General features: G+C 45.6%; 2 protein-coding genes and 1 long non-coding RNA gene across 7 annotated transcripts in view; 1 reads left to right on the top strand and 2 right to left on the bottom strand.

Moving 5' to 3' along the window:
• Positions 1-2801: 2801 nt before the first annotated feature.
• On the bottom strand, positions 2802-10330 carry LOC143211376 (uncharacterized). 2 transcript variants are annotated; one of them, XM_076428990.1, is made up of 3 exons: positions 9960-10330; positions 9607-9858; positions 2802-5889 (listed from the first exon to the last, which is right to left on the bottom strand). In XM_076428990.1, exon 3 carries the CDS (start codon positions 5179-5181, stop codon positions 4243-4245), a length of 939 nt encoding a protein of 312 aa, XP_076285105.1. In that variant the 5' UTR covers positions 5182-5889; positions 9607-9858; positions 9960-10330; the 3' UTR covers positions 2802-4242. The 2 variants fall into 2 exon arrangements, with proteins under 2 accessions (XP_076285105.1, XP_076285106.1); XM_076428991.1 differs by having other exon boundaries at positions 9607-10330.
• A 207-nt stretch (positions 10331-10537) lies between these two features.
• Pdm3 (POU-domain protein pdm3) overlaps positions 10538-23721 on the top strand; it is a 222471-nt gene continuing 209287 nt past the window's right edge. For all 4 annotated transcript variants that reach the window (XM_076428985.1, XM_076428984.1, XM_076428983.1 and 1 more), the window contains exon 1: positions 10538-12225. The gene's annotated coding sequence lies outside the window, so the exon portion shown is untranslated. The remainder of the gene's footprint in view (positions 12226-23721) is intronic.
• The window catches only part of LOC143211377 (uncharacterized), a 93309-nt gene continuing 86993 nt past the window's right edge, over positions 17406-23721 (bottom strand). The window contains exon 2 of the long non-coding RNA XR_013009446.1: positions 17406-22401. This is a non-coding gene — a long non-coding RNA (uncharacterized LOC143211377). The remainder of the gene's footprint in view (positions 22402-23721) is intronic.

Genomic DNA, 23721 nt, shown 5'->3' with positions numbered 1-23721 from the left:
GGGACTAGCTGACGATAATAATTGTTAATTACGAGGGACACAAGAACCGGCGGGTTTCATTTAAATACGGTGTAAGCAGGCTGCAAAGATGGGGACGGCTCGCGGGACACTCGCTAACGAATCTAAACGCCGGAAGGGACGAGAACTGTTTTATTGTGTGGGCATAAATTGTGCAATAAACAACGACATGAGACAAGATAGTATATTACACAGTCATAAAAGGCGAGAAGAAGGACGGTTACTGTCGCCCGGATGGTAGGCGCTGCTCATCGTTTTGCTACATTTCCCACGGAAAAAATAAGAGAGACCCGGATGATTTGCGGCCGAGGACAAGGAGAAGAAACCGCGCGACAAAATGGCCGCACCGCGACCCACGCTGCACGCTCGCCGGTCCAACTACCGTCTCCATTGTGCTTTTCCCTGACAAATTTACTTGCCTTCTTTCTTCTCCAATTCTTTTTCCAGTATTTACCTGCCGAGAATTTTTTTAGAACATCGTTTGATAACAATGACAATTTTGGTCATCTAATAAACCACCCTGAGGACCACTAACCACTTAGTTCATTCAGGATTAATTTTTTAAACGAAGCTTTTTGAGTTCTTATAGGTTCCTGGTAATTAACGTGTTTATCGACAATTTATTCTGGTTTTATTCTGTTTTTGGTTGTAAATCGTCTCCGGTAGAAAGTTCTCCGAATGCATACTTAAACAGGTAGCAAGTGTTTGAGGAGTGGTCTGGGAAACAAGTTGAATGAGGCAGTCTCATTCAATTTCTTCAGTCATTTGCGAAACATGCGGTCAGACGCTGTCATAAAGGATTACAGGTCCTTTTCAAACCGCATTTCTTTCATCAATTTCTGCAACAATGTTGAACTGTACCAACCATTGACAGACTGCTGGCAAAATGATTGGTTAATGTTGGAAATAACTTCCGTTGCTTTCTCTGGAATGGATACAATGAAATCGGCCTAATTTGCTTCTTCCCTGTCATTACTCGAGAGTGTGAGGTGATCAGCACGAAGGGGGAAAAACGGAACAATTTGCAGAAACCAATACAGGAAACATGTGTTCGAAAATTGTATATCGTATGTTTAAACAACAATTTATTTTCAAAACTGCTGATACTTCCGGATTAATCTAATTGCGTCCAGAATTTTTATGCAAAAGTCAAATATTTTTACGAAATTGCTAGAAACAGGAGTTTCAAAGGGATTTATTGAAGAAGTAAAGTACAAATTTTATTTTAATTCACATTAGGAAAAGTTCATCTAACCAGTGAACGATCGAATATCTCAGGGCAAAAAATTTGAGTTTATGCATTAATTCATTGTATAGGATTTACGAAGGAAAAGGCTGAATAAATAATGCAATTTAACCGATGTCCTATGTCAAAATTAGTGATCAAAACATTAAACGGCAATATCTCAAAAGTGAAATTATATGTGACATGCGGAGTTCTTCCTGGCAACCACAGATATACTGTCAAATAACGATGACGACAGTGGAAAGAAAATAAAACGCCACGCGTCGAAACCTTTTCATTGGAACGCCGGGCAGGCAACAAAGACTGGAATGTTCTATTGAAGAAGAACAGCTAAGCAACCCGGACCGAAACCGCGAATGAAGTGCTCGACAGGGGCACGTGAAGACTGGTGTGCCACCATGTTTGCCCCCTATCCGTTCTCCAGAGGTGACTTCGCGTAGACTCCGCCCGTTTCCGAAATCGTTCCGTGCCGTCGACCAGTTAAATTCGAAAACCTGAAGAAAAGAGCGTTCACAACAATATCTGACTGAGGAATTGTAAGCTATTGTACGTCCTCATCCGGTGTGGGGCCCGGCCGTCAAGAAACTGTGCAGCACACACGAGTCGCCGCGCGTCCTCGTCCCCGTCTACTATATCGACAAGCGGTTATTACTGCAACAATGATGCGCTAAATTATCGATCGAACGGCCGGCCGATGCACAGAGATCCTCCCTTAGATTCCTTTGTTTCGACTGTCCTTCCCCGAAACCGGGGGATCGTTCGTCCTCGCGGTATTATCTTCATCAACCACCTGCTCTCTCCGGTGTTCCTGTTGCGGCCGGGTCCGTTTTCAATGCAACCCTCGCCTCTCCCGAAGAAATCGAACTTCTTCGACGGGAGATCACGCGACGGGACGGAAAATTTTTTTTCTTCGAAAGACTCCCTTGTTCTCTCTATTCGCCCCCATATGTCTTCGAAACGCACGCGCGTGCAGGCCGGTTCGCAACAATGCCCGCGACACGCGAATCCTTTTCTCGATTACACATACATATGTATGTAATCCTTTCACACGTCCTTTCTTCCTGCATCATTGCCGGCCGAAAAAGGTTTAATTGTTGCTTCCCGGGACCCCGGTCAGGAGCATCGACACCTCCAGCCGGAATCACGCGAGCAACATTAATTAGGCGTCCGGGGTATCATCGGGGCCCCACCGGAACACGGACACCGACACCGAAGCGTGCGAGGATCCACCGACTACACTCGGGGTTTACACTTCTGGGAAGATGCTCGTAAAGACCGCTTCGCTTTCACTGGCTCTGTTATTAGCCTGAGACTCGAAACGGGCCCCGGGATCTCGGCGGTGGGGGTACCCCGAGCTATAATCGCGAGGACCCCCGCCACCAGGCCCCCGAGAAACCTTTCGCCCAATACCACTAATCTTCCGCGACTCACTACTACGCGAACAGGCTAGCCCCCCTCCGGAATTAAATAATGAACGTTATAATGTATTACTAATCCGGAAGTGGACACCTGCAGTTTTTGAGAATTTTTGGAAATGATCCTGTGTGCAGGAACTCAGGAGAAATAATTTTATTGCACTCGCAATCAAGTGTCTATGAGGATTTTTTAATAAATGTACTATAATAGAAACTTCAATCATAAGACAACATTTCGAGGACATTATTTTAGCTTTCCTAGTTGTGATACCAAATTGGAAACAACCTGTATTGTGTTGCCAGTAGATTGAGCGATTCAGGCTCCGGCCCGGATCGGTTCGGCTCAGCTAGATTGTGTGTGTGGAATTTTAGGAACTTCTTCCTTGTCACGGCTGCACGAAACTTGCCCGGGTACTTAAAGTTCCGAAGATAGACTTGATACGCAATTTAAGTTTGGGATCAATGAGATTCCGATGGTGGAAAAGCGAATCGAGGTAAGATGCTGTAAACGGAGCATGTTCAGAGCGAATTTGTTAATTGCGGTGCTTTTTAATTGGGTCGTCCACTACAAAATGGTGGTAATGTACAAAATATTTAATTTTACACCGATGTGTACAGAACGATGTAAATTGAAATTTATTGCAATTTTCAAGAACTGGAAGAATGAATATAGAATAGTGACCGTAATAAATGTAAATCTTTCAGTAACGGCTTCGTTAAATAAATGACTGTGATTCTGTTACAATTTTGGCGGTATTTACTCGGCAATCAGCGTCAAAAGTTACGAAACGAACCAGTAATTTACGTCGTGCACCTCCAATTCCATCGGGTGAGCGTAAGTCTTATTCGCAGTCCCTCAAAACATGAGGAAGAAAGGAAACGTAGACAAAGAAGATGCCGAAAGAATTTACCCACAGTCCACAGGAACAGTGGACTGGTCCAGAGCCGTTTAAAAAACAATGGGTCGAAACCACAACCCTCACACCTGTCCAACTTAATATCATAACACATGTAAAAAAAATGAAGAAAAATACAATATAGAATCTTTCTTGAACTACAATACAAATTGATCATTAACATTGAATTCCTGCAGTTCCGCCAGGTGGGGCATTCACAGTTTCTCAAAAAAACGCGGACAAAGAAGCTTGGGAAACGAATCCTCCTCTAACTCCTTAAACAAAAGAAAGAACAAAAGAACAAAAGAAGAAGGAAGAAGATGGGAGACATGAACGAAACAATTCTTCCAGAACGAAGTGTCTGGGAAAATCGATGCAGAATTCTCGAAAGGTCCTGGTACGATAAAAAAATCCGTTCATTAACCGCGACAATTCTGTCAACCGTGCTCCAACTACGAAAAAAGACAGCTGGCTAAAAGGTCGACCGTCAAAACAAGAATCGCGGAAAGAGCCGAGTCGAACGAAGTCAGTGAAAGATGATTAGCATCCGGCCGGTGGAAGAGAAATCCAGAGGTGAGAGGTAACATCCGATCGGCGTCGGCGGCACGCCGCAGGGAAAACACAGGGAGAAAAAGAGAGAGAGAGAGAGAGAGAAAACGGACAGAGATCAAAAGAGAGAGAGAGGGAAAAATAGAAAGAAACTAAGAGGGACAGAGCGCGTTGGTGCCGCGGTCGTGCGCGCGAAGGCAATCCCGACGGAACGGAGAAGTTTTACGCGGAGATTATCAGAAAGCGGTGCGGACGCCCATGAATACGGAGATCCTCCGATAAAAGAGTCCGGTATAGAGAGGGAAACACGATGGAAAAAGAAGAAGAAACGAAAAAAGAGAATCACGGTGGGGGCTAGGAGAGAAAAAGCTAAAAAGAAGCGAGAAAGAAAGAGAGGATCCAGAAGAGTAGGAGAGAAAAAGCTAAAAAGAAGTCGGAGAGACAGAGAAAGAGGCAGAAGAATGAGAAAGGTAAAACGAAGAAGGTGAAAGGCAGGTAGCGGCGTAGGAAGTCGACGAGTGGAACAGGACAGAAGAGAACAGAGAGAAAAAGTGAGTGAAAGAGAGAGGGAGAGGGCGTCGGGAAAGAGTTGGTAACCCAGTGCCGCCAGGAGAGTGCCGGAGCAATGTAGTCGACCACGAATGAGCGTACCAACGGATGGAGAGGCAACACTTTGTAGTTTTAATCGATCCGGTGGGACGGGGGTGAAAGACGGAGCACCCCCTGATGCCGGAGGGTGCAGTCGGCATGTGGGGGTGGAGAAGCGTGCGGGAAAGACTGTGAGAGACGAAAGTGGCGGCCAGAAAGAGAGCAGAGAGGCCGAAGGAGGAAGAAGGAGAAGAGGATCCGATGGTCCGGCGCGTGCAACCGAGAGGCCGAAGGATGAAGTGGGACAGAAGGAACACACAGGAGAGAGAGTAGAGACCCACATCCTGCCGCCGACTCCTACAACTTCAACCACCAGCTGGCTACACGTCCTGCCTCCAGCCGGGGGTGAGTTATATATGAAAAGCACGTGGACCACGCGGGTGCAAGAAGGACAACCGGATTCATTCATTTCCTCGCCGCGGCCCGCCGCCGAAAGGATACTACTTCTTTTCTTTCACCGACCTCGACACTCGGATGGATCGCGTCCGGGGGATCGTAACAGGTGAACGAGGGTGGTCTTTGATTATTGTCGGCGGCACCGGGAATTGGGTTACCGTACTCGCTTGGTGGTTTCTTGGTCCGATGAATGGGGGAGGTCAATGGATTTTTGGGTCAGCTGGCTCATGCCGATACTCTTTTCGCTGATGCTACGTTTGGTCAGCAGGTGCTAAAGGTTAAGGGATGAAAATGGAAAGAATTTATTTGACTGGTTTTAGTTAGGCAATGATTTATGACAAGAATGAGAACTTGAAAATACTATTACAACCCATCATCATCATTATCAACCCAGTATACATATTAAGAAAGAAAATAAATTTCCATTTCACTACAGTTTGCTGCAATTCTGGTAGAATTGCCTGTCTGGTAATGGTTGTTTCTTATTGTTAATTTATATGTTCAATTTAATCACTGATGTTTCTCATTCAGCTTGTACTCGAAAGATGACGATTAAGAGAAGTTGTTTAACAGGTTTGCTCAAGATAATAAACGTTAATACTTCAGAAACAAGAAAAATGTAATATTTTTCTCTTACCTCGTCGTTAATTAATTACAACGTGGCCGAAGATCACAGAGTTTTCGATATTCAATCCGGTTTATTTGAATGTTGCTTGCTCACCTGGAATAATTATACAGAATGTGATTTACGTGTGATTTGTACGAACTGGAAGCAATTGAGTTTGTATTTCTCGTGACACTAATATATTAGCTTCGTGTATAATTCGTAAAATGATAATACAGTACGACAGTACAATAAAAATGAATGAATGTTGCAGTTTTACAATCTCCACAGTTAAATATAGATTCGGCGATCGGAGATTCCTGTAAACGAGGTGGCAACACGCTGACCGCCATTTTGTTTAGAAACTGTCCGTCACAGACCAGCTAGATATTCAATAATCAATAGATTCTAGGTGGAACTTCGCGGAAGCAAAGTTTCGCTTAAGTTTCTGTACACGAGGACAATAATCAATTGTTTCCATGCGATAATGAAACAAAATGAATATTTTTCAATGCTCATAATTTCTCTTAATTATTTTTGAGCTGTAGCTGTCGGTTTGAAACTTTTTCGGAAAAATAAAATTCTTCCTCATTTTAAAACATGAAATTACGAATGAAATAATATTTGTTGACTGAATATATGCAACAAAATGGCTGAAATAATGTCCGACATTCATGAATTGTTTCTAAACACGATTCATCGAATAAATACTATGAAATTCGATCGAGAAGACTCGCATTAGACACAGTAGAGTTTAAAATAGGATCTAATACATTTAAGGAGCAATTTATAATTGAGTAATGGTTTCCGATAAAATATTTTGCAGAATTATAATTAAGTAGACTCTTCTGTTATTGTTTCAAGCAAATTGAATGTATCGTAAAATCAAAATCCCGTTTTAATGCAGTGAAAAATCAATTTTTTAATGGTTTCCAGTGAAATATTGTAGAGAATTACGAGCAGGTAAGTACTCCAGCAATCGTTCAAGCAAACTGAATATATCCGTAACGGAGGACGCACCTTGAAGGGCCGAATCACGACAGAATATTGTCGAGGTCGATGTTGGAGAAATTGAGGGGAGAACATTAAAACACCGAGGGTGCGGACAGTAATAGTGGCGCAGACGAGGGTGGCTCGAAAGGGGTAAAATTTGGACTTAATAAACGTTCCCTGCGAAGCTACGGGAACACGCAGTTACACACGGTGTTTGCGAATATTTTTACGCAAGATGGTGTGCAGGCCTTCCAAACACGACAACTTTTATCCCACGAAATTCACCGTGCAAGAATAATTCAATTGCTTCCAAACTGAATCACCTATCTTTTCAACCCTCCGCGTACCTTCCGCCAACTCGCACAACGAGAAACACACAGAACTTCTGCGCGTGCAGAATTTATTTTCACATGAAGAATATTTCACTCACTACGTTAAGCAGCACTTTATCTAGATTCGTTGATTATGCCGAATGAAATGATATTGAATTGAGATTAACCCGGTAAAGTGGAGTAGCTGGATGACGCCTTTGAGCTGCTCCGCGAAAATGGACCCGTCAACCGAGCGTAAAAAAGAATGATTAACGTGACAAACGTTCCATTCATAAGGAGAGTAATTTCCCGTGGCACAATATCGCGATTTACATGAGAAAGATTCGGCGACTGTCAAGACACTAATATGCAGATGTAAAAAAATATTAATCTGCATGACGTTACGGGCGACATTAAAAATTCTCTTTCAAATTCACACTCTCGCGGGACGGCGGAAATATTTAGCTTTAAGTACCGGGGCGTCACTCGCGAAGTCCCATATAAGATGAAAAAAACGCGGCTAATATATTCAAGTAGTTGGCGCGACCACTCCGCGAAAACATTTCAGAAGAAATTTACATCGTGTGGCCCGCCATATACACACACACACTCGCGCACATGTGCACGCCGACCAGATTCGTCGGGCAGATTGACGCATTTTAATATGTATTGCGGTGTATTTCTTCCCGACACGGCCACCCACCCCACGAAAACTCAAACCGCACGTTATTTCGTGAAAGCCGCAGGAAAGGGAGAACGAACCGATTCGGTTCGCATTTTCGATAACGTTCCCGATGAAATTGTTCGTTCTCGATTCGAACGCGGTGCGGTACACCCTATCGCTACCGCGTTTACACCTCCGTTGTTCCGAAAAAAATTAAAAGTCGTCACTGCACGCGAAAACGGTCCTGCACCTGCCCACGAATCGCGACGGGGACGATCTCGTCGCGTCTTAGCCTGCGGTTGCGGTGCATGATGCATTCTCTGACGAACTGACGTTGTGGCGAGTGTGTACGTTCGTGGGGCACAAACACAAGCGGTAGTGGACGCGTTCTTTGAAGAACTAAATGTAGATATAACGCTAATATTTGGGATTCTAACGATAATTAGGACACAGTTTTAATACCACGTGGCTCGAAGGTAGCAGAAGATTGTCAGGATGGCGCTCCACGAAGCAAAAATGCGCAAATAGGAGAAACTGAGGTCTTAACACTAAATCTACCGAGTTTTAAAAATGGTTGGATATGTTGCCTTATAAAACTGACATCTTAGAATTTATATAGATTTCCTGTGATTTTTATTATATGTGTTTCGATAAAAAATTGTGTATAATCATTTCCAGTGAAAATATCATTATAATTTCAATAATTGCAAACTGAGAAACGAGAAACCAGTAATTTGATCAGCGGTGGTAGGTTTAGTGCTAAAATCTCACGAATCGTGTCAGAAGCGAAGTTTTGGGACTGATTGCAAACTGTGAGAGTTTCCCATGTATCACCGGTAATTAGGATATAGTCTAGAGACCACGCAGCTCGAAGGTAGCGAAAGATCGTGGCGATCGAGCCCCGTGACAGAACGAAACGAAAATGGCGCGCTATCGGCACGCAGCGTTGCAATTACCAGCCGGGGGTTCATCGCGCCCCCCTCTCCCGAAGATAAATGAGACAGTGGATCAACGTCGACGAACTCCGACTTCTGTGTACGAACGATTTATCAAAATTAATGACCGTAGGCCCTACCGGGCTGGCCGGCCACGCAGGTAATTGGAGTGCGTCTCTGTGACTTGCAATTGATAGGATATATACATACTTAAGGAACGCGGATTAACGCGATAATTCGGGATCGATGGCCGCGAACGATCGAGAGGCGACGACCGTGATTGCGAGAGGAAGATGTTCGAGGACGATGGGATGTCGATGCTCATTTATGGACGGGACACTGTTGGTAATTAATCTTCCCCGCGTATACATCGACGTTGCCACTCTTTTTCGAGCGTTTTTAACGCCGGGGATATTATCGGACGCCTCTCGAGGATTTCCATAAAGGTAAGTTTCTTGTCCGATTTTCCCTTTGCAAAATTGAGAGACTGTTACTGAAGATTCGAGCATAATTTCGGGCTATGATTTTATGAAAAGTGGTACATGTTCTTTTTGATCGTGTTGGACTGCGAAATTTTGTTTATTTGGTTTAGTTAAATATATTTAAAACAGTTTAAAACACTGTTATATTACCTTAAATTTGTTAATATTATTAAGAGAAGACACATTTTGAACAAGTTTGAGATTGTTGGAGAGAAATGAATGTTTGAAATGATTTTACAAAATGTTGAGGAATAGTTAGAAAAATTACAATGGCTGCGTAAGACAACACGATGTTAAGTTTATAAGAAATGATTACACTGAGATTTAATCCAGGTAGCCAACACAAAATACAATAAATAAATCAGAAGAAAGTAGAAGAAGTATGTACGGAAGAACCATCGAACGATTTCAGAGAAAACAACTAAAATCCTGAAGAAATAAATACGAACCTCGAGCTCCGGCCAATCCCATCGAATTTCAAAAAGAAGGCGGCGTCGGTCTCCCAGCATGCGGCGGCTCCAGGTAAAAATAGTGGATTATTCATTGTCCGTGGAAACACAGTCGTCAGGCAAGACTCGAGTGGTCACTAGACTCCCCTAACAGCAGAAGAATCATCCGGGAGGCACTCGGAATCCAAATTAACCCGAAATATTCCATTTGCGGTCGGTGCTCGCTCGCACTTCATCTCCGGCGAAGAACCACTAATTAAATCACCCGATAGGCAATTACTCACTCGAGCGGGGCCAAGAAAAATCGGAGGAAAGGTGGCCGGAAGCTGCAGGTCCCCAGCCCCCCTACTTACCGATTCGTGTCCGCGGGAAGGGAACGTTGGATCTTGGTCTCGCGATGAGCCCTTAAAATCACATCGGGGGATAGGGTGGCTAAGGGACAGCAAGGGAGACCAAGGGAGACCAAGGGTCCGGCGTGTCCTTGCGAAGGAAGACCAGCGGAAGCCGCGAAATCGGTCCTTCGCGCCAATCGCTCCTCCCGGGCATCCCCGGCGAAGTACTCTTCAGCCCCGTCGGGCTGATTTGCATCACGGTTACGAGCTCGTTCGAGCTCGTGGTGGTTATATTACAGGGAGAGAGAGAGAGAGAGAGAGAGCGCGAGAGAACGAGAGAGAAACAGAGAAAGAGAGAGAGAACCCAGGATGAAAAAGGGGGACAGACGCGCGGGTCCCTCTCGCGCGCGTTCCACCCCCAAAGCAGCTCGCTGGAGGCAGCTCGGACACTCATAACAATCATAACAACGGGATCTCGCGAGTAACTCGCGGCCCACCTCCGCGCATGGTTACCGCCCACCGCTCCGCCCATTTTGCCCCCACCACGCGCGGCGAGCATTGGCTGGCGGCAAGGCGGGAGAGAAGCCACGGCGGGTTGCCTTCCCTTGGTTCTACACCGGAGCCACTACGCAGCCAGACTGCGGACCGTCAGGATTCAGGTCCAAGTTTTCGCGCCGAGCCGAACCGCGCAACGTGCACACCACGCTGCCAGCGACACGAGGGCCACGGGATATCGCTGTCGATCGGTGAAACGCTTCTCCACAGTGGGATCGATCAATCTGTCGGATCCTCGTGGGTTTCAACTGACCGGGTGGTGGCCGATCGAAAGCCACGATCCCCTTCGGAGAGCAGCCCCGAACGAGGAATACACGCCTGTTCTACCGCGGCGTAAGTGGTCGTCTACGTGGGAAAGATCGTCGGAGTCAGGGAACAGAAGACGCCTGGAAGTAACCTGGGGAGTTTGTGATAGGCCGAGTGATCGGCGAGTGTGTGATTCGAGAGTGATCAGGGAATCAGAGCGTAGAGGTGCGTGCGCCGGTTCACTCGGCACGTGGGATCCAGACCAGCGAGGCACACCACGCGTGACACTTCGCGGACTCAGGGCTGTCTTCTTGCTGATTTGTCAGCTTGATCTTGGTGGGACGGGTGGTCGATGGAAGATTGTCCGATCATCGGGTGTCCAGTGACTACTGGTGTCTATCGTCAGCTGACTGTGACTCTGTGCTCTCGTGGACGGTTCTCCTGTGTGTGATCCACAGTGTCTATCATTTGATTCGAGGCGAGCTCGCGTGCTCGCCCGGTGACTATCGAAAATATATCGCCGCGAGGGCCACGTGCGGGAGGCGTTAAACGTGGCAGGTGCGCGGGACAGGTGGTGCAGAGTTAATTGCACGCAGCAATAAACGTAGACGTTCAGGAGATTGATCAAGCCGGTGAGACAGTCACCGTTGCGGCAAGGAGCTCGGCGAACGGTTCCAGCGAAGTGATGACACAAGGACTCTAATAAACTCCTAATTATCGCCGCGGGTAATTACCACACGCCCGTGACTCCCGTGTGTTTGCCGACGCGGAATTGCACACGATAACCACGGCGTCCTGTGCGCGAACCGCGGACAAATAGAATAATTAAAATCGCATTAAAGGAACCTCGTTTTCGTTTCTCTCTCGCGCGCTCTCTCGCTCGCTCTCGCTCACACATTCGTCGTCTCGCTTGAAAGCTGAACGAGCGGTCGTCACACGGATAACATTGTGCGCGCGCGACCACGCGATCCATAGATCCGTTCGATATCGTCGATCACCGAAATCGTTAAGATCGTTGTTCACTTCGCGTTCTCTTCCGGGTGATCGAGGTATCCGTTTTATCCGAGCACCGAGCAATCAACTGTTTGCTTGTTAATCGCTCCTAATTACTCGCAATTAACCGGCGTAATTAAGTAGGCTGATGTCACCGGCGGTCGATGTATTTGTGAATCGTTTGTCCGTCGACGTCGGCCCGCCATCGGGACTACTGGCTGCTGTTGCTCGCCGTCGTTGGTACGCTGTTATCGGTGACAAGTGAAAATATTCAGGAGAGACTGAGGATCGGAGAGAAGGTGGTCAAGGATCGAGCGACGCGAGATCGCGAGGCGATTGGTTTTGTGATAAGATTGAGATCGACGGACTCGCTGGCACTGCGGACGAGACTCGGTTCGATCGAGCAGGTGGCAACGTGCTACGTGTACAATTGCGGGCGCTACGAACTACGTCAGGACGACGTCCCACGCACATCAGTCGCCGATCTCCTTAGGTGAGTACGATTTTGCGTTCGCCAGCGCGAACTTTTCGACGTACACCGTTCGCCGGGAGATTAGAGCCGTTAGCACGCTGATTAGGCGACTGCTCATGTCGGCTACGGATAGTTGAACAAGTCCTCGTTTCTGTAGAACACTCCGACGAAAAGTTAGCTCAAGAGTTCGAAAAGTTGTCCAGGTTGGTGGCAGCAGGAAAGTGTGATGCGGTGTGTCTTCATTGAAATAAGTGTAACGAATACACCAATTTTTTTCATAATTACTTGTCAGACTGTTTAAATTTTTTTCGTTGCCGGTGGATATAAAAGTGTGGTAAATATAAAAGTCAGGATTAGAAAGAGGTCGGAATCTACTTAAACGTGACATTTTTCGGCTCGTTAATATAAAATCATCTTCTGCGTTATGGTAGTGTAATTTCGTGTCAGAAAAGCCGCTATTATTATAGAACTTACTGACAGAAAAATTCACTACTGCATTTTGACAGATGCAGCAGGCTCAGACAGACGAAATATTTTTGCTTCTGTTCGTTCTCAAGAAATGTTCACAGTGTAACATCTCGCTACATTACGTCAGAAATTTATTCATATGTTGAACATTTATAAATGGCCAGGACATTCCACGAAAATTACGTTTCACCTCGTTCGTTGTACTCTCTCACATTTTCTAACGTTCTGCGACGTTTCTTCTTAATTAAACGTGTTCATTCATCATTTCTTGTCCTGAAAATTTATTCATAAGTCGAAAGTCGTAAAAAGCTAGATTTCACAAAACGAACATTTTCTCTCGTTCGTCGTGCTTTTTTTTATATTTTCTAACGTTTCTTCTGAAATAAACTTCTTTATACATCGTTTCTTGCACCGCAGTGCCTAAGGTAACATTAATGCAAATGACGGATATACATATGCTAGGCTCTATTCATATTCCTCTAATTACGTCATTATCTTCGCTTACGGTCGCGAAATTGCTGTAACGAAGATGATTTCCCAGAAAAATGTACACCGTCGAACAAGTGCAACCTAACTATTCCTAAGCCGCAGAAAAATTAGCTGAGAGCCACAATCGTTGCACAAACTGTCACAACTATTTTAACATCGTCAAACACATCCGTTCATGAGTCGTAGAAAAATTTTCTGAAGATCATAAATCATCCAGAGAACTATCACGATCATTCTCTTCGAAAAAGAAAATTCTATCCAAATCCAGAAAAAACCGTAGACATCGATGAATTCGCAACAGAATTTCCTCGTAAAAATCGCGAAGACTACAGAATCGGAAGCTTGGCGAAAATCGGAGCTAAAGGAACACTTTGTCGAAGGCATTGACAGGTTAACGATTCCAAACGAGAATTCTCGTCTCGCATTCTCGGCGCGCGCGTTCTGAAAAAAAGGTTTCCATCAAAATTCGTGATGCCGGGGAGCAGCGTGTATTTATATCTGGTCGGCAATTGCGAGGCTCGCGAGCGATAATCGTTGCCCCGATACCATTAAGTTAATCTCAGTAATTAAGAAAGTTACTCGGGGCCAGGCCGCGCGGGAATGTCGGTAGCGAGGGATTGAAACCGGCGTGGAGTTCCGCGCCTCTTTCTGCGTCGAGTTCCGCGCCTCTTTCTGCGTCGAGTGATAATTTCCCCGCCGCTACTTACAATTAGCCGCGTTCCAATAATCAGGGTGATAATTATGCGGAGATCGCGCCGAGTGTGACCAGCGAATGCTAATTGCTGGATCGGGGAACGGTTCTTAACCTTCGCCGTTCACATCGATCTTCGTCGGGTTAGGCGAACATTTGTACGCGGATCATCCATTGTAGACGCGTCGCTAGCGTCCCCATAAATAAATCCCGGAGATCGTCCGATTCTGAGTTTATTCTCTGCTGGGAATAGAAAATTATAAATCGCTGTTTCGAGTGAAATGGTCGCAAAAGAAAGCGGAAGAGTCGATTTTCTTCGGAAAATTTATTCGAGGAATTTTCCGGTTGGCGATCTGTGATCAGAGTTGGGCAAAAGTGTTGTTTCAATAAAAATTTCGAATAAAGTGGGTTTTTTCCAAGTGGGTTTCAAACCCACTTTATAATCGAAATTTCTATTTGAATAACATTTTTGCCCAACCCTGTCTGTGATTGCGTTTGGGGTGGAAGAAAGAGTATAATCGTGAAAGAAAATTCAGTAGAAAAATTTTCTATAATTTTTTTCCATGTGTTATGAAAAACTGAGAGATCTTTCCACCCGTGCGCTTGAAAGTAATGTTCAATGTTAGAAGGTTAATGCATGCAGATATTTTTAGTCTCCGGCTATAGACTAGGCATATTTATAGCGGTGCTCCATCTTTCAAAGAATTTTTCTGCGGCTTTTTTAGAGAATATCACCTTCGCTGTCATAAAATATACCATTATTTATTGTTAATACGTTGCTCGTTCCATTGTCTTCCTATTCGTCTTCTGAACGTACGTCTTTGTAAATTCCTTTCACTTCTTTAGCATTCTCGTCGTTTAACGTGAATTTTCCGGTCGCTATAAATAGAGCTAAGCGTAATCCAAGAAACTAAAAACTGCAATTGTCATTACGGTCCGAACGTAAATTCTGTAAAAAAAAAAGAAATAAATTTTCCGACTATTTTCCACGAAAGCGTCTTGCATCGCCGCCAAAACACGCACAGAAAAAAACTAAAAATCATAAAGTGACAGATCCGTTGTCGAAAAAGAGTTCGAAAAGCGCGAGAACGAAATTTATTCAATGATTTCCCGCAAAGAGAGGTGGCATGGTGAACGGGAAGCTAAAAATCATCGCGGTCGAAGGGTCGCGATCAAAAGTAAATTCCGGCGGAGCGTGGCGCGTGCAGGCCGGAATCAGCGTCCACGTGAATTCCATGAGAATGACCTCGTGGCGGCGCGAATCGTCATCGAAATCCGTCCTCCCCGCAGCGGTTGATCGTTGCGCGGCGTGTCGAGCACGCATGCACGGTGCACACGGGTCATGAATGCAATTAAGCAGCGCGCATACGCGGCCCCCCAGGTATTTTGCGATGAAATGACACCGTCAGTGAACCTAGCGGGGCCAGTGTACCGGTACCATGTGATCGGAGAGGTAAACAGGAGCACGTGTTGGCAGCGTGACTGTCGGGGGTGTGAGTGCGGGGGTGGATAGCAGCCACGAGGAGGACTGCGGGGGTGGCAGAGGGTGGACGGGAAACGGTGTCGAGGGTAGAAAATCAGTGCGAGAGCTGCCGGGACGGTTGGGGTGAGAGAGAGCAGTTCTTTACTTGCCGCCTCGGCGCCTCGGGACCGCAGTGAAAGAGAGGGAGAGCACACCCGGGTTCGCTCGAGGAGGAAACGAGGGAGAGAGAGAGGACAGCAACGGTTGATGGAGAGTCGAAGCCGGAAAATCCCAAAGGAAGCACTCGACTCGCGATAGCGCCGGAAAGAAAACGGGATGCTGCCTTTCTTAACCCCAGTTCCCATCCCATCCTACAACCCCCGCGCACTGCTAGTTTGAAACTGAGGAAATTTACTCCAGACCGACTCTTTGCTCCGCAAACCCTTGACATGCGAATTCACACATCGAAAGAAAGACTTTTCTCCCATTCAACAACCATTTGCTTAGATTGAACAATTTCTTTCTGTGCTAATAGATTTAATAAACCGGTTAAGAGATCTGCAGAATGCAAGAAGATTGTCTTGCATCTTAATTTTGAATTCTTGTTTCGGTAAAAAGGCGAGTTTGAGTTCATGGAATTTATGAGGTCGCTGACATTTTCTTCTTATTATTGTGTAAAGTTCCATAACCTTACACTTACTGAACATTAGAAGTAGCTGATAATTCGTTCGTATTTTTTTTCGTATGTTCGTTTCCAATGGAAACGTCCGAATGATTTCAATATAAAGAATCTGGGACCTGTTATTTCAAGAAGAATTCGAAAAACTTGTCTATAAAATGAGAAACTGTTCGATTTAGCTTTCCGATCGAGAAAAATTGCGGCCCATCTTAAACGCGAATCGAACCGTTAAGAGAATAACGCGGAGATGCAGGTGTAGCAAAAGGTGCATGTATAATAGTGTAATAAAAAGAAAGTCGCGCGGTTCGCCGCGCCAACGCGGTGGAAAGAGTTGGGAAAGCAAAGATGAAAAATGGGACCGCGAGTAACAGAGGCGGAAACGCGGATATTGTCCAGGTCAAGGAAAGTAATCGATGCTTTCCCCTTCTTAAATCCCGTCCACATTTCTCCTCGTTCCTCGGCGTTTATCCTCCGTCTCTGTTCACCGTTTCCCTCGGCTCGTCAACCCCCGTTTGCAGCCCCATTCAGCTCCCTTTTACCCGATTCAACCCCTGCCGACGATCCGGCGCGCGATAACATTTCGCTCGACAACTTACCCACTTCCAGCTCGCTTTGTAGCCTTGCTTCTCTATTTTCCATCCGGCGCCCTCCATCGATTATCGACTCACGAATCACCGCCGCTAAGCAAGTTACGCCACCGTCTTCGAGCATCAAATGTGAATCGAGTGTTTCCCACTGTGTTCCCGTGCTCTCGAGACACCGGCTCCTATCGCTTGTCGATCGCCCACGCGTGTGCCATTCGTTCGACCAATCTTCCGCCTAAATGCACCATCTAATTACACTGTTCTTATTTTTTATATCCTCACCATTTCTACCTCGTTTCTTCTGCTGGCCTATGATTGCTAATCAAAATTAGTCTGTTTAACCTTCAAATAAATTACTAAACATTCGAGTATTGTACGAGCAATTTGCATCAGTTTAATATGCTCAAAATGAAAAGAAATTGTATGGAATGGAAATATTCTAGATTAGTAGAAATGTTCAGTTTTCGTAAAGGGTTAAATACAGTATACATTAAAATGTAAAATGTAGCAACATTTTACGAAACATTTCAATGTAACATATATGATGAATACGTTTTTAGACGATTTTATTTTTCTTACTTCATATCAAATAGATTACTAAACATTCGAGTATTGTATGAGCAAATTGGTTAGGAGACGAGGAAGGTTAGAAGAAATGTTCAGTTTTCGTAAAGGGTTAAATACATTGCATTAAAATGTATGTAGCAAAATTTTACAAAACATGTGAATGTAATATAAATGATATAAATGACATTTTCAGACGATTTTATTTTTCTTGAAATATTACACATTTTTCTCAGAAACGAAATGGACGAACATTTTTATTCCCTCGCCCAAAAGGGCGTCGATTTTTGATTTCGCGATCAAAAACTGCTTAAACCGATCACGTTCTTGCACCGAGAGTATCGTCGTTTTAAAAATAGCAGCGATTTCGTATGAAAGAATTAGCCTCTCGAATCAGTGTACATCGGAGTCGCAGAACAGAACGGGTAACCCTTTGCTGCTCAAAGTCCTCGTTCCTTTGAGCATGTATCCCTGGTGTTCGTGGCTCTCGCAATTGAACGACGTGACGCCCCGTAGCGCGAAGCGATGCGTGCGGTGTCATTAATTCTAATAATTCATAAAGAAGCACGCACGTGCGTAACCGGGCCGGAGAGCTGCTCACGCATCGGGGGGACAGAGTGATGCTACGGCACGAGTGTTTTTGTACGCTCGATGCTCCTAATAGACCTAATTTGCGTGTAAAAGCACTCCTGAGATTTCCGAGCCGACGTTCGCCCCCATTCAGGACTCCTTTTCTCGTGGCCAACGACCGGAAACAGTCCCGGAAGACTTTCGATTCTTCGGAGGATGGGCCGGCGTTCCACGTGTACGCTCCTGACCGTGAAAAGTTGAAATCTTACTCTGAACAGCAAAGTCTAAAGAAAATGGATCTGTCTTGATGCTGTTGGTGTTTGGTGATTTTCAGGGTCACTTAACCTGTCCTTTTGAATTTTTTAATTATGTTTTAGAAGTCGTTTTCTCTCATTTTATTTTAGATGTCGTTCCTTGTTTTATTATTTCTTTGCATAACGGATCAGTTTCAACTTTATTGCAAGGGACAGGATTACTCGACGATTTCTGTAGAATATTGTGTAAAAAGAATTTCCTGCTTCCCCTAATCGTAATAATAAAAAGCAGGGCAGCGAAACGTAACTTTCAAGAGCCGCGGTACCCTAATTACCGAAGTATTCGTTCTAAAATAATTCTTGCAAGTTGTGTCGAATGTTTTTGAACAAATCGAAGCCAACAGCGGCTCGGGTAGTCATCTGCTCGGTAATATGCATGTCGAACAGCGAGCAGATCGGCACTAAAAAATCACCGATCCATAAAGTGTTGAACGAGTTCGTTCTCGGAGCAAGTGTATTGAGTTTCACTTGAAAGAAAATAAAGAAACGATTATGTTTTCCGGCTCGATCGACCGATAAGTGGAAGTGCTCGAACGAATTCGACGGTTAATCCTGTTTGATGGGGGGTGGCGGGACGGGAGGGGTAAGGAGGGAACAGAGTGAAAGAAGAAGAGGGGGTCCAATGAACCGAGCGCAGCCCGTTTTTGGGCCAGATGTTAATTCCAAACGACTCAGCGTGAGCCGCGAAGGCGGTTTAGTACGTAAATACATCTTCAGCAGGGGGTACCATTATAATGGGCATGTGCGGTTAAAGTTCTATTTGTGGTAATTCGGAGTTTAATGCACTCACGCTCTGATTTAGCCGGCGGGCTGACACTTTTTTTGTACGGCGCAAACCCCAACGACGCCTGGCGCCGTAAAACGTGAAATATTCTTCCTGCGTCTCCGAGGACGGCCACGGCTCCCGTCATATTTTCTATCTTCCGCGGCAAATTTTCATACTGGAACGGTCTCGACCACTTCGTCGCTCGCTTTAATTATTTTCTGAAGGAAACGTTCAACCGCTCTTATTATTATACCGGCTTCTTGGACTCGAGAACACTCTTAACATTGCTCAAGAATAATTCGACCAAACAGGATGAAAATAATTTGTTTGTAATTGTCTGTTCTGTCCAATCAATGGTCAATGAAGCTGTTTAAAGAGTCTATACATGTATGTTACGTGGCAAAATAAATGTACAGCAAATGCGCCAACTATTATTTAACATTGTACAGTCTGAAACAATTCTTTTAATGAAGAATTTAGATAAATACAGAATTTAAGCCTTAACCCAGACACATTAGAACGCTGAATCGCGTGGATGAGCGAAAGGAGTAAAAAAATGTTTGCAATCCACTTTGGAAATCGCGGTAAATCGTGGTAAATCGAAGGGGTTGAAGAGTGTCCGAATATTAATGGCAGCGACTGCGTATTTGCATAAAGATCGCGCAGCCAGGTGATCACGGGAGTGAAGGGGGGGAACGGCGATTTCCCGATGCCTTCGGAGCCGATTTATGGAGGAGTCGAGTGCGATCGAAGGTCCGTTGCGTTACGCACACGAGTCCGCGGCGCTTGGGTTGTATCCTCGTAGCGAGGCAAGGTGTGGCGAGGTGAGGCGAGATGAGGCGAGGCGTTCGCAGAGTCGCATTAACGGGCCGCTGTTCGGTTTAATCCTCGCGTTCCGTGACTCGGGACAAAGCCCCTCGGATTTCTGACGGAATGGTATCGCACGAAACGACCATTACCTCGGCTGGCACTTAGCCGCCGCGCTTACGTACGTACGTGCGTTAAAGATTAATTCGAATCACTCGATACCGAACCGTCCCCGCTGAGAGGAACCCGTTCTCGAAACCGGCGACGACGTTCTGTCGAATCGACGTCTTCCCTGCTGTTTTCGAGATCTCCACGATCTTCCACAAGTTTCCCAGAAAGTTGACGAACTTTCTTGGAACTGGACCACACGAGCGAGAGGCAAAATCTATGAAATGAATTTGGCTGGACGAAATAAACATTCGTTGAACATCGCTCGTGTTACACGCAATATGTTTTGTTAAATACATGGTTCGTTTATAAACATTGTTAATTCCATCCACTGCTTGAACAGAAGCGAACACAAATTCCCTGAAATTCCCCAACCCTCAAAATCCAAAACTCCCAAGAAGGAGTAATTACAATTTTCGTTAAATTTACGAGAACGTGTACCAGGGGCGTATAATGATTGCACGAGAGCCAAAAACAATGAGCCAGCAGGAATACCACGGGATGTCTTTTGTCACCCTCGAATCTGTGCGACAACGGTGGCCTCGAGCTTCTTTTCTGCTCCCGTTCTCTTTAGCATTATGAACGCAACTAGGCGCCACAAAGCCGCGATTATACGTTGCCATTAGACCGCTCGATTGATTACGGGATCGTGAAAAAAGAAGGAGTTGGACAAGGACAATGTCGCGATGGGCGGTTGCCAACTGGTCCCGCTGGGATCATTTTATTGGCCGTATTTCAAGTAGGAGGGTTGCCCTGCTACCTTCTTCGTCCACTTTCGCTCGTCCTCTCTCTTTCACCTTTTCTTTTCCTTTTAACCCCCGTGCCGGCGGCCTTGAGCCTTCGTCTAACTATTCCAGATCGTTTTTCGACTGTCTACGAATTTCGCCCTTCGATTCCCGGAGAACGAGTCGCTATTTAGATCACCATTGGAAATTCCCATTCACTCCGTGTACATAATTACCCATTTTTTATTGCCGTCCTATTTCTTAAGAAGAGCGGCGGAGGGTTAAATTATTTATTTTTCGTTGCGGATACAATTATTGTTCATGATGTATTTTGTGGTTAAAAGACTTTTTGAACACGTTAACATCAAAATCAATACGGTTCGTTCAGGTTCGAATTCGTTTTTATTATTCATTACGAGCAAATATTATAAGCACCGTGTAAATGCACGGCCTCACGGATGATTGCGACTCCGCCCCGAAGCCGCACCCCGAAATTACCAGACAGCGCTACCAATTCGTACCGCAAGTTCATAAAGCAATAATATCGGTGGGATCCCCTGAAACATGTCTTTCGGTGTGCCCTAAACACCATCGCCGACTCGCTCGAGGGTAAACTCGATTAAAATGTAGCAAAAATGACTACTGGGAACTGCGGGGAAATTGGCACCGGCTCGTAACAGCTGTTCGTTCGAAGCGACGAAACACCATAATTTCCAATAAAAACCGGCAAGCTTTACTACACGATTATTACCGCGTGAGCCAGAACAATAACGCAACGCTCAGTCCGTGTCGCGCGTACTCGAGGGATATCCAACAATGTACGCGAGTACACCGTCTCATTAGAGCTCAATCGAGACCGCTGATACTATGAATTAAGATCTCGCGAACAATGTGAAAAAGCGAGCGAGTTGCCCCGGAAGTTTCTTGTCTCGGCTGGCACGAGCGCCGGCTGTTGTTTCTCTGTAACCGCAATTTGACTAAAGGTACACACCTTTCGGCTTACCTTCGCGCAGATGTCGGCGGCCGATGCCATGAAATTGCGTGTTTTTTTAATCGATTTGTTTGGAAAATTCTCGTCGCTCTTTTTCGCAAATGAAGATGCATATTGTTGCGCGTTCCTTGGAATTTCATAGAGCATCTGCTAGATGTAGCGACGAAAGGGTTGCAGAGTGTGTACTGGGCTAATAGCTGTTACTCGTAATGTTGGGGTACGATTCGCCAAAATAGTGAAGCTAGTACTGTGTCAGTAGCATCTTGTGCTTATTTCTTGAAGCCACAAGACATTTTTCTGTTACGTGTTTCTTCAAGAGATAATACAGTACATACAATCTCTAATGTCCAGGGAACCACTTCGTTAATTTTCAAATATTAATGAAAATGATTCAGCCAACTAGATAATCAATCAAATGTAACTAGCAGCTTTGAACTTTCTACTCCAAATGCTACATGTGCAAGATTGACTAAATTGCGTTGAACAGAGACCTAGTAAAACGTTCTGACAGGTGTCTTTTATCTAACAACAGAGCACACCGTTCCAAATAGATAATGAGAGGGTCCCCCAGTCCCTTATTCGAGCACAAAGAGCCATTCCTCCGAATCCAAGAGCAAATAAACCCCACAACTAGCCTAGGAATAAATAAAACCTGTTCCTCCAAATGTTAGGGCGGGATTCAACACGCCCCCAACGTTCTATCTAGATCGGGCACAGGCAACAAGCCTGAATTCCCTTCGGGGACAACGTTCCGAAGCAAATGACGTCGGAGAAAAAGGATACTTTCAAACTTGCTAGCCCATAATCGGTGTTCGAAGCCTATCTATCTTGCTCCCTCCTCTAAAGTGCTCGAAGTAGGCGTGGCTTCGTAGCTCTCGGTATCGACGAAGCGGGACAGGTTGCCCCAGAGGGCCATCCACTAGAACAAAAATTTATAAACCTTGTCAAAAGCACAATTAAGTAATTAGATAAAGATTTGGGTGCTAAATATTCTTAGATCGCCCACGAAAAATTCGGAGATATTAAACGAAAACTCGCGAGAACAGAGTACGCGTTACGAGATCATTCAACCGATCGCTGAAACCGATTTACCCTGATTCTCCGTAGGAACTAGGAAATCCTAAAGACGCGTCCGTCGGGCCGGCATGAGCGGCCATATGGCGATCATCCGCGGGTTATTTATAGTGTGTTCGTTGCGCATAGCCAGAAACGGATCGCGTTTTCGCGTCGAACTGGACCTGAGCTGAAAATCGTGAAGTCCGTGTCCGTTGGTCGTCTTGCCGGTCTGGAATCGGTCTCATAAATCGTGGCCGGGACTTTGGGCGGTTTCCACGCACCTCTTTGTGGCCCCTGGGCATCCAGGGAGCTGGTGCAAGAGAGAAGTGGTCGCCATTGGCCGGAGAGAGACGCGCAGCTGGCTAAGACTATGTGGAAACTAGCTGCTGGCGCACGGTTGTTTCTAAACCCACCTTATCTACTAGCCCCTATAATAAGCTGCGATCTGAGACCGTATATCCCACCCACACGCACACAGAAGAAGGTCGGAAGCTAGAGAGAGAGAGAGAGAGAGAGAGAGAGAGAGAGAGAGAGAGAGAACATGAGTGTGAGAGAGGGAGATAGAGCGAGCCGAACGTGGCCTGTCCGAAGGAGCTACCCGCAATTCCCGGACGCTTATGCGCCACGGTGTTGTAGGCCACGGAGCGCTTGCAATTACAAGCTGGTCAACATATAATTATCCCCAATGACCATAAATTACCGGATTTTTATGCGCAACATTCTTAATTACCCTTTGAATTAACATCAATCAACCCCCTTAATTGTACGCTGCTGGGCTGCCGGCGTCGCTGACGTTGCCTTTGCTGCCCCCCTTATACCCTCTCTAGCGATCCTCTTCCTTTTAAGCATCGTGATGATGCCCGGTACCCTTGATAATGCGAAAACACGATACGTGGCCCGGGGGCTCGAACGAGAAATATCGAGAAAACGAACAAGATGACGGGAGGACGAGACGAATGGTAAGAGACACATCAGGAGACGAGTGCTCTCACTGTCTCTCTTTCTCTTTATCTTTCTATCGTCCTCTCTTTCTCTCTCTCTCTCCCCCTACCCCTTTCTGTCTTTCTCCTGTTGCCGGGATGTTCTCTTCTTCTGTCTCTTTCGGTCTTGTTCCCCCCCCCGTTCTCGCTTACCGGCTCGTTCGGTTTCCTTTCAGTGGTTAAACGTCTGATCAGCGAGAGAC

The sequence above is a fragment of the Lasioglossum baleicum genome, chromosome 8, assembly GCF_051020765.1.
Source record: "Lasioglossum baleicum chromosome 8, iyLasBale1, whole genome shotgun sequence".
Taxonomy (NCBI): Eukaryota; Metazoa; Arthropoda; class Insecta; order Hymenoptera; family Halictidae; genus Lasioglossum; species Lasioglossum baleicum.
Note: the sequence above shows the minus strand (reverse complement) of the source record. Positions and strands in the feature narration are given on the sequence as shown.

Bases quoted from the DNA above. Each gene is read 5' to 3' on its own strand.
- LOC143211376 (XM_076428991.1), bottom strand. From the start codon at position 5,181: ATGAATGAATCCGGTTGTCCTTCTTGCACCCGCGTGGTCCACGTGCTT.